Source organism: Pterocles gutturalis, unplaced genomic scaffold (genome assembly GCF_000699245.1).
Source record: "Pterocles gutturalis isolate BGI_N339 unplaced genomic scaffold, ASM69924v1 scaffold5266, whole genome shotgun sequence".
Classification (NCBI taxonomy): Eukaryota; Metazoa; Chordata; class Aves; order Pterocliformes; family Pteroclidae; genus Pterocles; species Pterocles gutturalis.
In genome coordinates this window covers 3,569-15,629 of record NW_010102811.1, presented here as the reverse complement: position 1 = coordinate 15,629, position 12,061 = coordinate 3,569, and the positions used below count along the sequence as shown (strand labels likewise).

Sequence of the window (12,061 nt, the reverse complement as noted above, 5' to 3'; positions counted from 1 at the left end):
ATGGGCTTTCATTTTAAAGGTTGTCAGGCTATTCCCATATAAAGAAAAGATTTCCCACTTAACTGTGAATGTGTCTTGATGCATATCTAAATTCTTGTTGATATGATGAAACATTGTCATTTCTACTGTATGTGTCACCCTTAATTACTATTCAGATTCAGTATCATGCCACGACTTGTTCTATATAGATGTCCCGGAATTTCAGGTATGTAGCAGTTTCAGACCACAAATATGGCCAACCTCACAAATGTGAGGCCAACTACAAAGCACTTAAGCAAATCCTAAAACTTCAAATGCTAACTGACCAGATCATATTTGGACAATTCATGATTACAAAAAAAGTTCTTCCACAAAGAAAATGACAAACATGCAGTATATGAAACTGAGCTCCAGAACTCTGCTGCCCTCACCAGAGCCAACACATGTGCTGAAGACGGATATCCCTTAATTATCAATACGAATAGTAATGTGTATATTGTATTCTTGTCACTGGCATAGTGAAGAGATACTCCCATCTGTTGATAACATTTTACCTTATCCTGTGGAGAGACAGAACACAGGTGTGAAATTGCCTGTTGTGTCACATATGCATGTATGTCCCTTGTACACCATTTCACACTATGGGAAACCTGGTACCTTTTTCTTCTGAGGTTGCCTTGAAATTCCTCATGTTTGGAATAATCTGTACATCACTTGAGTTTGAGGGGCATTGGTCTTACTGGTGCCTGAAACTTCTGTACAAGATAGTACTAAATTCTTCCTTTGTAATTAGCAAATATGGTTAATACACTCCTTGCTGGACACATTTAATGGAATGCAGCACACACTAAACTGGAGTAAGGGCACTGCTTATTAGTGGTGGATGCTTCCAAGTGTCTGACTACAAGCTGAGTCAGGCTTTGCAAAATCTTTGGCTTTAGAACATTTTCTGTGACTCCTTCCACCACCCTATAAAACTAGTTCCTTTTGCTAATGGTAATTTGCTGTCTAGCAGTGACACCACCATTGCTCAGTAAAATGGCTAAGTTTACTCGAACAGACCAGGAAAACATCAGACACTATGAACTAGACTTATGCCTTATCTTACATGAGTAAGAATCAGTCTAAATTCCCAAAAGTTAGTGTTCAGCAGCAGTAGTAGTAATAGTAAGATCAGGATCTGATGGTCGTAAGGTTATTTCTAACGTCAAGTCCCACCATCCTATCGTTCTGCGTGTCTTCAGGTGGCTACAGCCTTAGCCTCACTATATAGGGTCTAGGAGTTCTGCCATTACCTTCACTAGGATCAAGATCAAGTTCTGCATTGCAAATAGTAAAGCATTATGCAACTACTGTAAGATACTTGTGTTAAGTGCAGTTAGATCAGGATGAGCTGCATTCTTCTTTCCTCGGGGAGTTACGTACAGTACCTTGATTGGAACAGGAGACAGGTTTAACCTGATTGAATCATTAAATGGAAATATAAGACAATGAACATTAGCCACTTAGTTCATTTAATAAATTCTAATAATTAAATCTGCATGTGCAATAATAATGGCTATTCCAGATACCTAAGTAAGAAAAATGCACCTTTGATATGTTGTGGCATAGCCATAATGAAAACATTTAGTTAATGGAGGATCTATGTAATAAGAGTTACCACACAGAACCTGCAGTTGGAAGTATATAAACACGTTTCCCAACAGAATTTCACTACGTCACAATTCATTAAGAAAATCAGCAATAACTGACAAGATAAGCACAAAATGGATTTTCATGTTGTTGGGATGAAGTATGGCTCCCAGCAATTAATGGTTTTAGTCATATTAAGCAGATATATAATGCTATCTGACATTACAGTATTTCACATTACACTAAAATTTTGTAACGTTTGCTCATAATATGACTTGAAATATGTTACCTAGGAAAAAAAATGCTATCTCTGGAACAGTCAAACCCCATTAGAAACCTTAGGCTTGAAAAATCACCATGTTAACAGTTATATCCCCTAGCAAAGGTTTGCTTTCCTTAAATAGTGTTAAATTTAAACCCAGAAGCTCTAGTCTCTTTTGGAGTTACTCTTCCTTAGTGCACTGAGCTTGAAACGAAAATTTAGTGCATGAAATGTACTGTGCATTACTGGATGTTGCTAAGTGAAACACTATGAAGAGCTGCAGAAAGAAGAGGGTAGCGTCTAGAGTGAAATAACTTCAGTGATGCTTATATTTTCTAAAAAAATGTTTCTAGATTCTGGTTTATAAAAAAGCTCCTAATCTTAATATGACCCCATTACTCTTATGACTGATAAATAATTTCATTATTTTAAATCTCATTCTAGTTGGCATGTTTGCCTTTTTCATAGCTGGATATAGTCTACCTGAGCACCATTCTTTTTGTAAAAAAAGATTTTACTGTAAAATACTATGGGTCTAAATTTCCAGCTTCTGTTTGCATGATTAACTCCTGATTTTAGCATTATTACTCATGTAAGTATAGTTTTATACTGGAAAATGCCCAATGTGTTCCAAGCATTAAAAGAAAACGAGAAGAAAGATGGCAACATTATTTCTCTCATTTGACACTAATTCTATTCCAAATTCATTGAGTAACATGGAAGAAAATGTGATTGCTTGTCAAAGCTCAGATGCAGTTTTTTGTTGGGACAGACCACAGTGGATTTGGAAGTGTCATGTTTAGCTGAAGGCAACGATGCTTAGTGTCTCAGCACCCAACTCCCACTGAATTTCAACAAGAGTTAGCAAACAACCTTCCCTCGGGCTCCAGTGAAAATCCTTGGCTTAAGTATCCAGTCTGAGCTGCAGTTTCACTTGCAGGAAACAAGCTTTTGAGGTCTTTTAAGGTAGTCTTTCATGAAACAGCAGAAGACAATCTAAGTGCAGACAGAGTACTATAATTCTGTTACTAAAATATAAAAATGTAAAAAAAAAGTTCTTAAGATTGTTAGGATTATTGAATACAATAAATTTTTCCAAATCCAAGTCATAACAAAACAGGTAATATTTTACATCTGTTAAGATACAATTTTATTGCTTCTCAGATAACACTGCATTTAGGCATTTATTTAACTTTAGGGTAGTGGAAGAGCAAAAAACGGTTCACTTATGTCTTATGACATTTGTCCTACTGTATGTTAGTGGAAGAGGTAGGGACTTTTTGGAGACATTGCTGGCAATGTCATAGGAAGTGCACACCAAAAGCTTAATAATTGTGTTGGTAAAAACGTGTAATCTCTGCCATCTGATATCTAGATTTAACTGTCTTCAATTGGAAGATGTAAAATATTTCACCACAGTTCTTATATGACCTTGTAAAAATGACACTGTTTATGGAGGTCACAGTTCTGCATTGTCTTATGATGATTTTCACAAATTTGTTAAATTGCTGAAATGTATCACAACCTGGGTGTCTCAAAGCTCCTCTCTGGATGGCTGTGTGATCAGCAGTACGTCCACCAAACCTCCAAGGAACCTCCAAGTGAACTGTGTTGTGGAGCCCTAATCTAGTATTAGTGTTCAGAACAGATTCTAGTGATAGCAACTATGTATATTGGACTTATTACTAGTTTGTTTGGTTTTGTTTTGTTTTTATGAAGTGAAGAAGAAACAGTTGGTGCCGTATGTCCAGCTGCTGTTTGTAGATGATCACCCAGTGCTGCAGGAGCTGCCAGTGACCCAGTGCTTCGCGAACTAGTGGCTTGGTTCCTGCTTTCACATAGCCTCTCTATGCTAGTCTGTATTAGTGTTATTGCACCTTCATAGTATCAAAAAGTATTGGTTTTATTGTGCTTATTTTAAAACCAGTACATTTAAAAACAACCAAACTTAGGTAAGTTGGATATATAAAAATATACATGTAACAGCTCACATTATACAGTAAAAAAGAAAGCACCTCTGTCAAAAGCTTGCCCCTTTCTTTACAAGGAAAGCTGTCTTCACGTTGTTGTGTCAGTAACATGTACTTATATGTATATACATACAAAGCAAGAACTTTAGCCACATAAATCTGTCCTCTTATGTGGCAGAGAAGACAGAAGGCCCAGAGGGGTGATGTGTCTCATTCTTTCTCCATCACAGAACTGCTGCCATTCACACTGTGTGAACAAGAGTATGGCTTGGGTAAAGTGCGAAAAGTGTGAGACAAATTATACTCCACGTGGCATAATTCCTCCCAGGAAAAACAGCATAACCAACAGCCCACAAACAATTGTACGTTATTCCGCTGTCCAAAGGAGCAGCTATGCCGGCACAGTGCGTTGGGCCACGTGTGCTGTCTCTGCACTGTGATAGGGGTTAAAGAGAAGGGCCGGTTGTACATGTTGCACTTGCAAAGCTACAAACCTGAGGGCTGCTGGATACCTTCTTCAGCACCTCTGGCCCAAACTGGGAGAAAAACAGTGTGGAGAAAAAGGTGGTGGATCTTGTGTCAAACCTCTTCTATAGACAGAAGGGTTAAAGTAGAACTCTAAATTGTTATATGCTATCAAAAAAGATAACTAAATAACTTAGTCTGTTTAAATATTGTTTCTTTCTAATACTATCTGCATTTCACTATAGTAAAAACGTGTATGTCAAGAAAATATTTCACTATTAAAGATCCTTGCAATTATATTTTAGAATTACCTTTCCCAGATCAGGCTATTAGAAAAAGTTACCTTTTTATGTGTTCCAAAACAGAACTGAAATAATTAGATACTGTATTTAACCATGTGAAAAGAGTAAAAAGCTATTTCTATGCAGTTTCTGAGGTAATAAGCTGGCAGGTTAAAAATATATTAATGCATGTCATTCAGTTGTGAGTGTGTCCCTTGCCCATCTTCCCCAAAAAGAGGGGATGGGCACGGTGATTTCAGTAAAGTGAAGAAAAGGTCTGTGGCATACTGGTTGGTATACTGTATCATAGTTCATCATGGTTTCTTGTCAGGTCCTCCCCGTAATTAGTAGCTTGACTTCCAACGAACATATTCCAGTTGTCTAGAACCTCCTCTTTTGTTAGCTTTTGATCCTAGTGGGAAGAAAATAAAATCTCTGTAAGAATATTTTCAAAGCTAAGTAAAAGGCACACCAGCACAGACTTACAAGAGCCCTGGGAAACAGACAGTTCTTCAAAGCAGCAGACTGCAGATTCAGGAATCCCTGTAGCTGTCACAGTGAGTGAAATTTGGACCCCAAAGAAGACAGAAGTCCCACTGGCTTCAGCTGGGTCAAACTGCTAATTGAAAGTTCTTTGTAATTAACTTGCTGCCAAACAGTATACGGGTTATCTGGTACACATTCTTGTCCTCTGCATTTTGCTGAAGATGGTTGTTTATGTTAGCAATTTACACACTCTCTGTGTAAGAGTGCTTTGGCTTTTCAGGTTCCAGTTTTCCTCACATGACACTTCTGAAGATCATCATCCGGGACCTACTGAACTATTAATCTCCCATGTTAGAGGAAGTGGGTATACTGGTCTTTAAGTCAAAGATGTGTGTTTGATTATAGAAATGGAGGTTTTTTGCTACCTCCTATGTAATATATCTTTTATTTTTCTCTTCCAGTCTAAATTAGCATACAAAACCCATGACCACTATTAAAAAGAATATTTCTACTGTGTTAAAATTTCCAGGTTTAAGATGAAAAATAATTTCTTATCTAACCTATGGAGAGCCAATGGGACTTCCAAAGCTGATGAACTGCATTTTACTACTTTTACTTTGCGATTCTAGCTCTACCACCTGAAACTGGCATTGATACATTAATGCACTACCAATTCTAGCCTCTAAAACTCCATTTAAAGTGAATAAGCAAAGTTATGAGGAATAGTTGCTTGCTAGCTGATACGTTTAAAAAAAACCACACCACCTTATATAATTAAAAAAAAAAATATACTAGATCACCAAGTACCTTGTCTACATCCGATTCATAGACTAAGTGCCTGGCTTCAGCTAGTGCATGATCATAGTCTTGTGGGAGAATCCAATGCTGAATCTCCTCTTTATCCATCTTTCCATCCTTGTTGAGGTCACGAAAATCCGAAAACTGTTCACGCTCTGTAATCACCCAGTCAGGCTCTGGTCCACCCTCTTCATTTGCAAACATATCAGCTGGAGAGGAAATAAAGGTCTCACTCAGGTCATATTTAATTTGCAAATTATGCACAAACTGAATACATTTGCAGTGTTCCTCAGAGGAAGACTAAACTTTTCACTCTTCGCACAGTGTTTCCTTGTATGGGAAATGAAATATGGGGTGTAATTAGAGTAACTGCATGTATCTTCTCCCAGGCCTATTTCTTCACTGCTGGTGATTCTGTCTATTCTTACACTACCCTTGCATTGTAACTGTGTGCTGCTGGTGTGGCTAACGCGAGAGGTGAATGTGTCCAAAGGCCACCATGCACTGAATTTCAAAGTGAAAAAAAATCTTTAAGGATCTTTAGTTAAATGTCAATCATAAGCAGGGCTCAGTCAGAGGGGGAGAAAGGAACTCGGCACTTTTATCTTGTCCCTGCCAGCAAATGTCTTTGTGGATAAGATCGGACTCCAGCCAGCAGAGTGGTTAAGGCAAAAAAGGCACAGGGGAAATTCAGGAAAACAAAAATGGTAAATGGAACTTGTATGCTTTTGTCCTGCTTTTAGAGAGGTCTATGTAAGAGAAATTCACTTTAGTAGATGGGTCCTTTTGGAACCATGCAGTCCTGCAGCATGCTCCAGTAGAAGGTATTCTACAAAGAAAGACGTGGGGAAGTCATTCTGAATCAGTGGTGCATCTGTCCGAGAATGCACAGGCAGTGCACTTGTCACAGATTGGTACTTTCGGATGGAGTGCCATTTGTGACACAGGATGCATAGATTACATACATGAGCGGCTCTGTACATCAGTCCTGTGCTGTACTGAAGAAGCACCAGTAGGAAAAGGCCACAGTAGCAGCTGTGTAGAGCTGGGAGAGAAGCAATGATTATTAGGAGCAAGTGATTCATATCTGTTCTTTACAGCACGAGCCTTCCAACTTATGAGTAGCGTGTCCACTTTACTCTTCTGGTCACCATAGCCAATCAATGGTTTCCTGCTCCTCAGGGCTGCTTATTCCTCAAGCCCTCCCCTTTCCTATTTATAACTATAGCCTGCTTTGTGCTACTACTCCTATGCCTTTTGGGATTGTTTTTCAAGGATGTGCTAGGGAAAAGTGCATCCCACATGGATGGCCTCAGGGTCAGTGGCTGGCTGGTATCTATAGGAAGTATAAATGCTGGTCTCAAATCTAAGAATGACCTCCCTCCACCCTGCAATGGGAGCATGTACTCCAAGCTTAAGTTCTTTATCAGTAGAACTGTCCACAGTTTCCCTGAAATACTGTTTATTAATACTGTTAATTTAGTTCTCTCTGCTTAACGTGACTAGGGTTATTTTGCTTTGCTGCTTGTGCAAAATCTAAACCAAATTTTGGAGAACACAAAATAGGGGGAAGGAAAGAGGAGGAGGGAGGAATTGTTCTATAACCTTCACCAGATTTACCTGTCAAATACCTGATCTAGAGACTGCCATTTTTTGGACTTCTTTTTGTTGTTCCTTATACGCTAACAAAGAAGAGATTTGGTTTTTTGTTTGTTTTTTAACCCCAGCTTGATCAGAAATTTAAAAAAAAAAAATCTGAAAAAGGGAAGTAGGAGTATTTTAAGCACAGTTTTCTTCAACTAACGAAGAAAAGTTCATGCAACACATTCTCTTTCTTTTTACATTTTTTAAAGTACAAATTATATTGTTGACGCAACTGACATGTTCTGTCAATCTGATTTTTATCATCCTTGCCAATGTGGGGTGATCATGACTAGAACATTCTATGTTCCTATCTATAGAAGACAAGAAAAAACAGCATTCACATGGTAACAAATGTTGACAATTACCTTATAATTATATGTAGGTAATGTCACTGAATGAAATGAAATTACTGTGGAAATGATGCTCCTCTGTTATTTCAGTCATAAATGAATAGCATTCACATTCTGAGGCTAAACATAATTTACAAGGAATAGAAACCTCCTGCCATTAATTAAAGTGTGTATATTGTTCCTGATTATATGTGAAGTGATCTTTATAGCACCACTAGAAACAGGAAGATTCACCCGAGTTTGCACTAATGTTTTCCTGGTGCTACTTTCTCGATTTAAAACCCATCAAAGTGAATGCAGTGGGAGAAATTAGCTTTTGGCATTGGCATAATGATTTAAAAGGCTAAAATGTATTATGTACTGCTGATCTCTAGTCCTGCTTCTGTTTTCACTTCATAGGTCTAAGTGCAAGAGAGCAGCCAACCGCCTAGTGTGACTGAAGTTTGTGCAAATTCACTGTGACTGATCTGCTGTTGACGTTTCCCATTTTGTTTTCTTTCTGCCACTGAAGTCAGTACAGCTGACTTCCATGCACTTCACAACTTATTTGAGAATCTTAAATATTAGTGCTATTTTTACACAGTTCATTTTTAATGTGTCTTCTATTTCTAGAAGAAACATAATGGCATCACCAAATCATTAGAGAAGTATTGGTTCTTACTTACTAATTAAATTAGGAAAAGAATTAGGGGAAAAAAGATGAACTTTCTTTTTTGCAATGTGTGCTTCCCAGCTGTTTTGCATAGTACCATTCAGATAGTCACTGCATAGTCAAGTACCATTCAGACTTGGGAAGAGACTAATTCACTTTCTGATCTTCCTGCATTTGCAAACATTGCCTTCACAAAGCTGTTAACGTGGTCAAGTATACAGAGAACATTCCTGTCATAAAAAATATTATTCCAGACCCTCTTAGCCAAATTATACAAGACTAAGAGGAGGATCTTATGCTGTAAAGTGTGAGGAACCTTTTGGTGGTGATGTTACTACCTGCCTAAAATGAAATTAAACTTTCTGGATTGGATAGTTGGTTTGAAATAGTTGAACTGCAGCACAGAAACGTTCATCTTTGCATTGCTGATACTGCTGCAACTTCGAGAGAAGATGGACAAACAGACTGGAGATTACATAAGAAACAAACCTCAACACTTACCAATGTACTCATCTTGATCTACAAAGCCATCCCCATTTTTGTCTATGTCTTCTAAGGTTTCCTGGAAAACAGTTTTGCATTGAAGTAATCAAGAGAGAAATGAGAATTCTGGCTATTTGCATCTTCGATCATTTCACATTTGTTTGAGGCCTTGACCTCCCCTTGTGCACAGGCAAATGTACTCTCACTGATTCCAATGTGATTGTTGTTTACACAATGAATATAGAAACACTTTTTCATGTTGAAAAAATTCCCTGCACATCAATGAATTGGATGCCATGCTTAAGTTTTAAGTTAGGGGCAGATACAAGCTTGCCTCAAATGCTTGGCTGCTGCATGTCGGCATGCCCTTCCTTTCATTTTGATGTTAAGTCCACACCCCAAGACTTTATTGATTCCATTTAGGAGCCGTCTAAGTACATTTAACAAGTCTGTCTTATACTAGAGCTCTAAATCAAGCTAATTTCATGAAAGGCATCCCTTTCTGTTCCCCACTTGGCTATTATGTGTGTGCCTCTTTCTAAATCCTGCATAAGGTTAGAGAAGCATTTCAAAGCTCATCTGAAAAAAAAAAAAAAGGTAAAAATGATGGCATTGGTTTTGCTCTGCTTACTAAGACAACGATGTTTTTCATATGCTCAAACTCCTCTGGGTGAAGGAAAGCAGTGAATTCCTCACGAGTGGCTGCTAAGTCTCCATCCAGATCTGCAGTTTTGAATCGTCTTTCATCTCTGGGCAGCATTTTTTTAAAATTGTGCTGATCGGTTGCATCTTCGAATTCTTCAGGATTTTCTGTGAATTAATCAAGACAATCTCAAAGCTACATTCCTTTTAAAACATATTACCACAACAAAGTACCCCAATTTGCTGTTAGAGTCTAGAAATACAAAGGCTTATTGCCAGAATAGATGCTGTGTTAAAATGGAATTTCTTTTTCCTGTGAAGATTTTAATTCAGAGGTCAAGCACTTGGTTTGATTTTTAAAGTTGACTTAGTAGTATAGGCAGATGTCTGAGTAAGCCTTCTGTTTGAATCCAGCATAATGGACTTTGCAGTATTGTATATCATCCTTCATAGATTTATTTTTTTAAATCTGCTTTTACAAGCACTGCTTAGGCAGTATTTGGGGTAGATTTCATTCACAGAAGTTTTAATCTTCTTAGTAATCAGAACATTCTACGTGACTTTTCAGTTTGAAAAAGTGAGAACACCAAAGGAAAGTGGTTTCAGAAGCTGGCAGACTGACTGAAATTATCTAACTGCTACGCCTCTGCTACAGGAAACCTAACAATTATTCTCACTTTAAAACAATGACATTTCTCAGGGTGTTCAGTGGCATAAAACAAATGGTATTTGATATAATTTTTAAAATAGGATCACTAAACTGACTTCAAACACGAAAAATACTCATAACAATTTCATAATTTGTACGTTGGGAGACAGACACAGCTGAAACAGCCTAGGCCAGGAATCACAGATGGGAATTTTAAGTGTGCATTAATGCAAAACCACAATGTAGTAGCTGTTCTCCAAATCTTGGGGACTACAGAGATCAGAGACAAAGAGCTGAGAAGGGCTCCCTGGGATACTGCTGCAGGGACGGCGTGTCAAACATTGCCTTCCACAAAAGTAATATGCTCTACTTTAATCTAAGGCAGAATTATTGGAATTATTACTGCTACTAGAAGACGCTTGCTCCAGAAACTGCCTCTATGATAGGTAAATATTGTCTTCTCACTTCCAGTATAAATGGTAAAATACCAATTTGTTGTTTTGTCAGCATTGCCCTTTAGCTTAAGTGATTTCTTCTCCTTTCCCTTCGTTAACTTATAAAAAGCCAAGGGAATGTATGTGGGGGAAAAAAAGATTCAGGTATATTTGTTAAGATTTTCATTTGCAGTTGATCACAGTCTGAAGCATGTTGTTCTGCAAAAACTATTTTAATCAGTAACTTTGCTATAGATGAGACACAGCTTGAATTTTTAGCATCCAGAATCTTAAAAGAGTTTACAGAGAGTGAATTAACAAATACTGGTCAATTATGCAATATATTGGTTTTTAACTAATGTACCATTTTTAATGTAAAAAAACATATAAATTTCTAATTGGAGGAGACTTTAATTTAGTTTTGTCAGTACACTGAGTTCTGTGTTCTGGTGACTCATGTGGCAACGGTTGCAATAAACAACTAAGAAGTGCTTGTGACCTCTGAGCATCTATAAAATTTAATGCAATTTTCAAGAGTCCTAAACGTGACACCAAACTCCTGTTGACTGTAAGGCATGAAATCATGCCTTATGATCTCAATAGCATTTGAGCACATAATCTGAAAATGTTATTTTACCTAGATAATAACCGTATGTGGCTTGCTTGTATTCTTCCCAGGCAATTTTATTGTCCTTGTTTAGATCATAGTCTTTCCAAACTTTAGCCACGTTTTCATAGATATAGCGTTTCTGTACCCGTTTAATCCAGTTTTTTAGTTCCTCTGTTGTGAGATAGCCATCTTTGTTGTCATCTATTCTATCCACAATCTTCCTGTAAAAAGAAACCAGCATCCTTAAGAGTTGACAGAAAAACAAACTACATGTCAGTCCAATTTTAGTAATCTCTTCTGGCCCTGATTTTCCACAAAAACAGTGCCTAAAACTTATAAAGCTGCCCTACTGCCTAAGGCTTTCTAGCATTTGCAGATTATCTAGACTATATTAAGGGATATGTCTCTATTCATTATTCAATATTGCTACAAATAACTGAAATTAAACTCACGTGATGAAAATTAGTGAACAAAGTACCTCAGATAATACCTGGATTTCTTAGGTTGTATCTACTAACTTAGGGGGAACTGTTCTTCACTGTCGATGGGGAGCGGCCATACTGGGCTCATGGTAGGAGACACAAACTTCACCGTAGAAGAAAGCCTGTACTGCAGCTTGCTGGAGGCACCCAGGGCAAAAAGCTAGGATTTCCTGAACACCTGTAATTTCTCCTGTGGCTTTCCAGCAGTCTGATGGTAGGGTGGAATGACTTATATGACTGTG

At 37.7% G+C, this 12,061-nt stretch overlaps 1 protein-coding gene across 1 annotated transcript; it reads right to left on the bottom strand.

The window, feature by feature from the left end:
* Window positions 1-4,893: 4,893 nt before the first annotated feature.
* Window positions 4,894-11,558, bottom strand: RCN1 (reticulocalbin 1, EF-hand calcium binding domain; the record flags this gene model as incomplete). The annotated part of the gene is made up of 5 exons (XM_010086428.1): window positions 4,894-5,001; window positions 5,883-6,082; window positions 9,021-9,081; window positions 9,634-9,812; window positions 11,365-11,558. Coding segments are annotated over 5 exons (742 nt in total), but the record flags the coding sequence as incomplete, so codon positions are not given.
* Window positions 11,559-12,061: the final 503 nt, after the last annotated feature.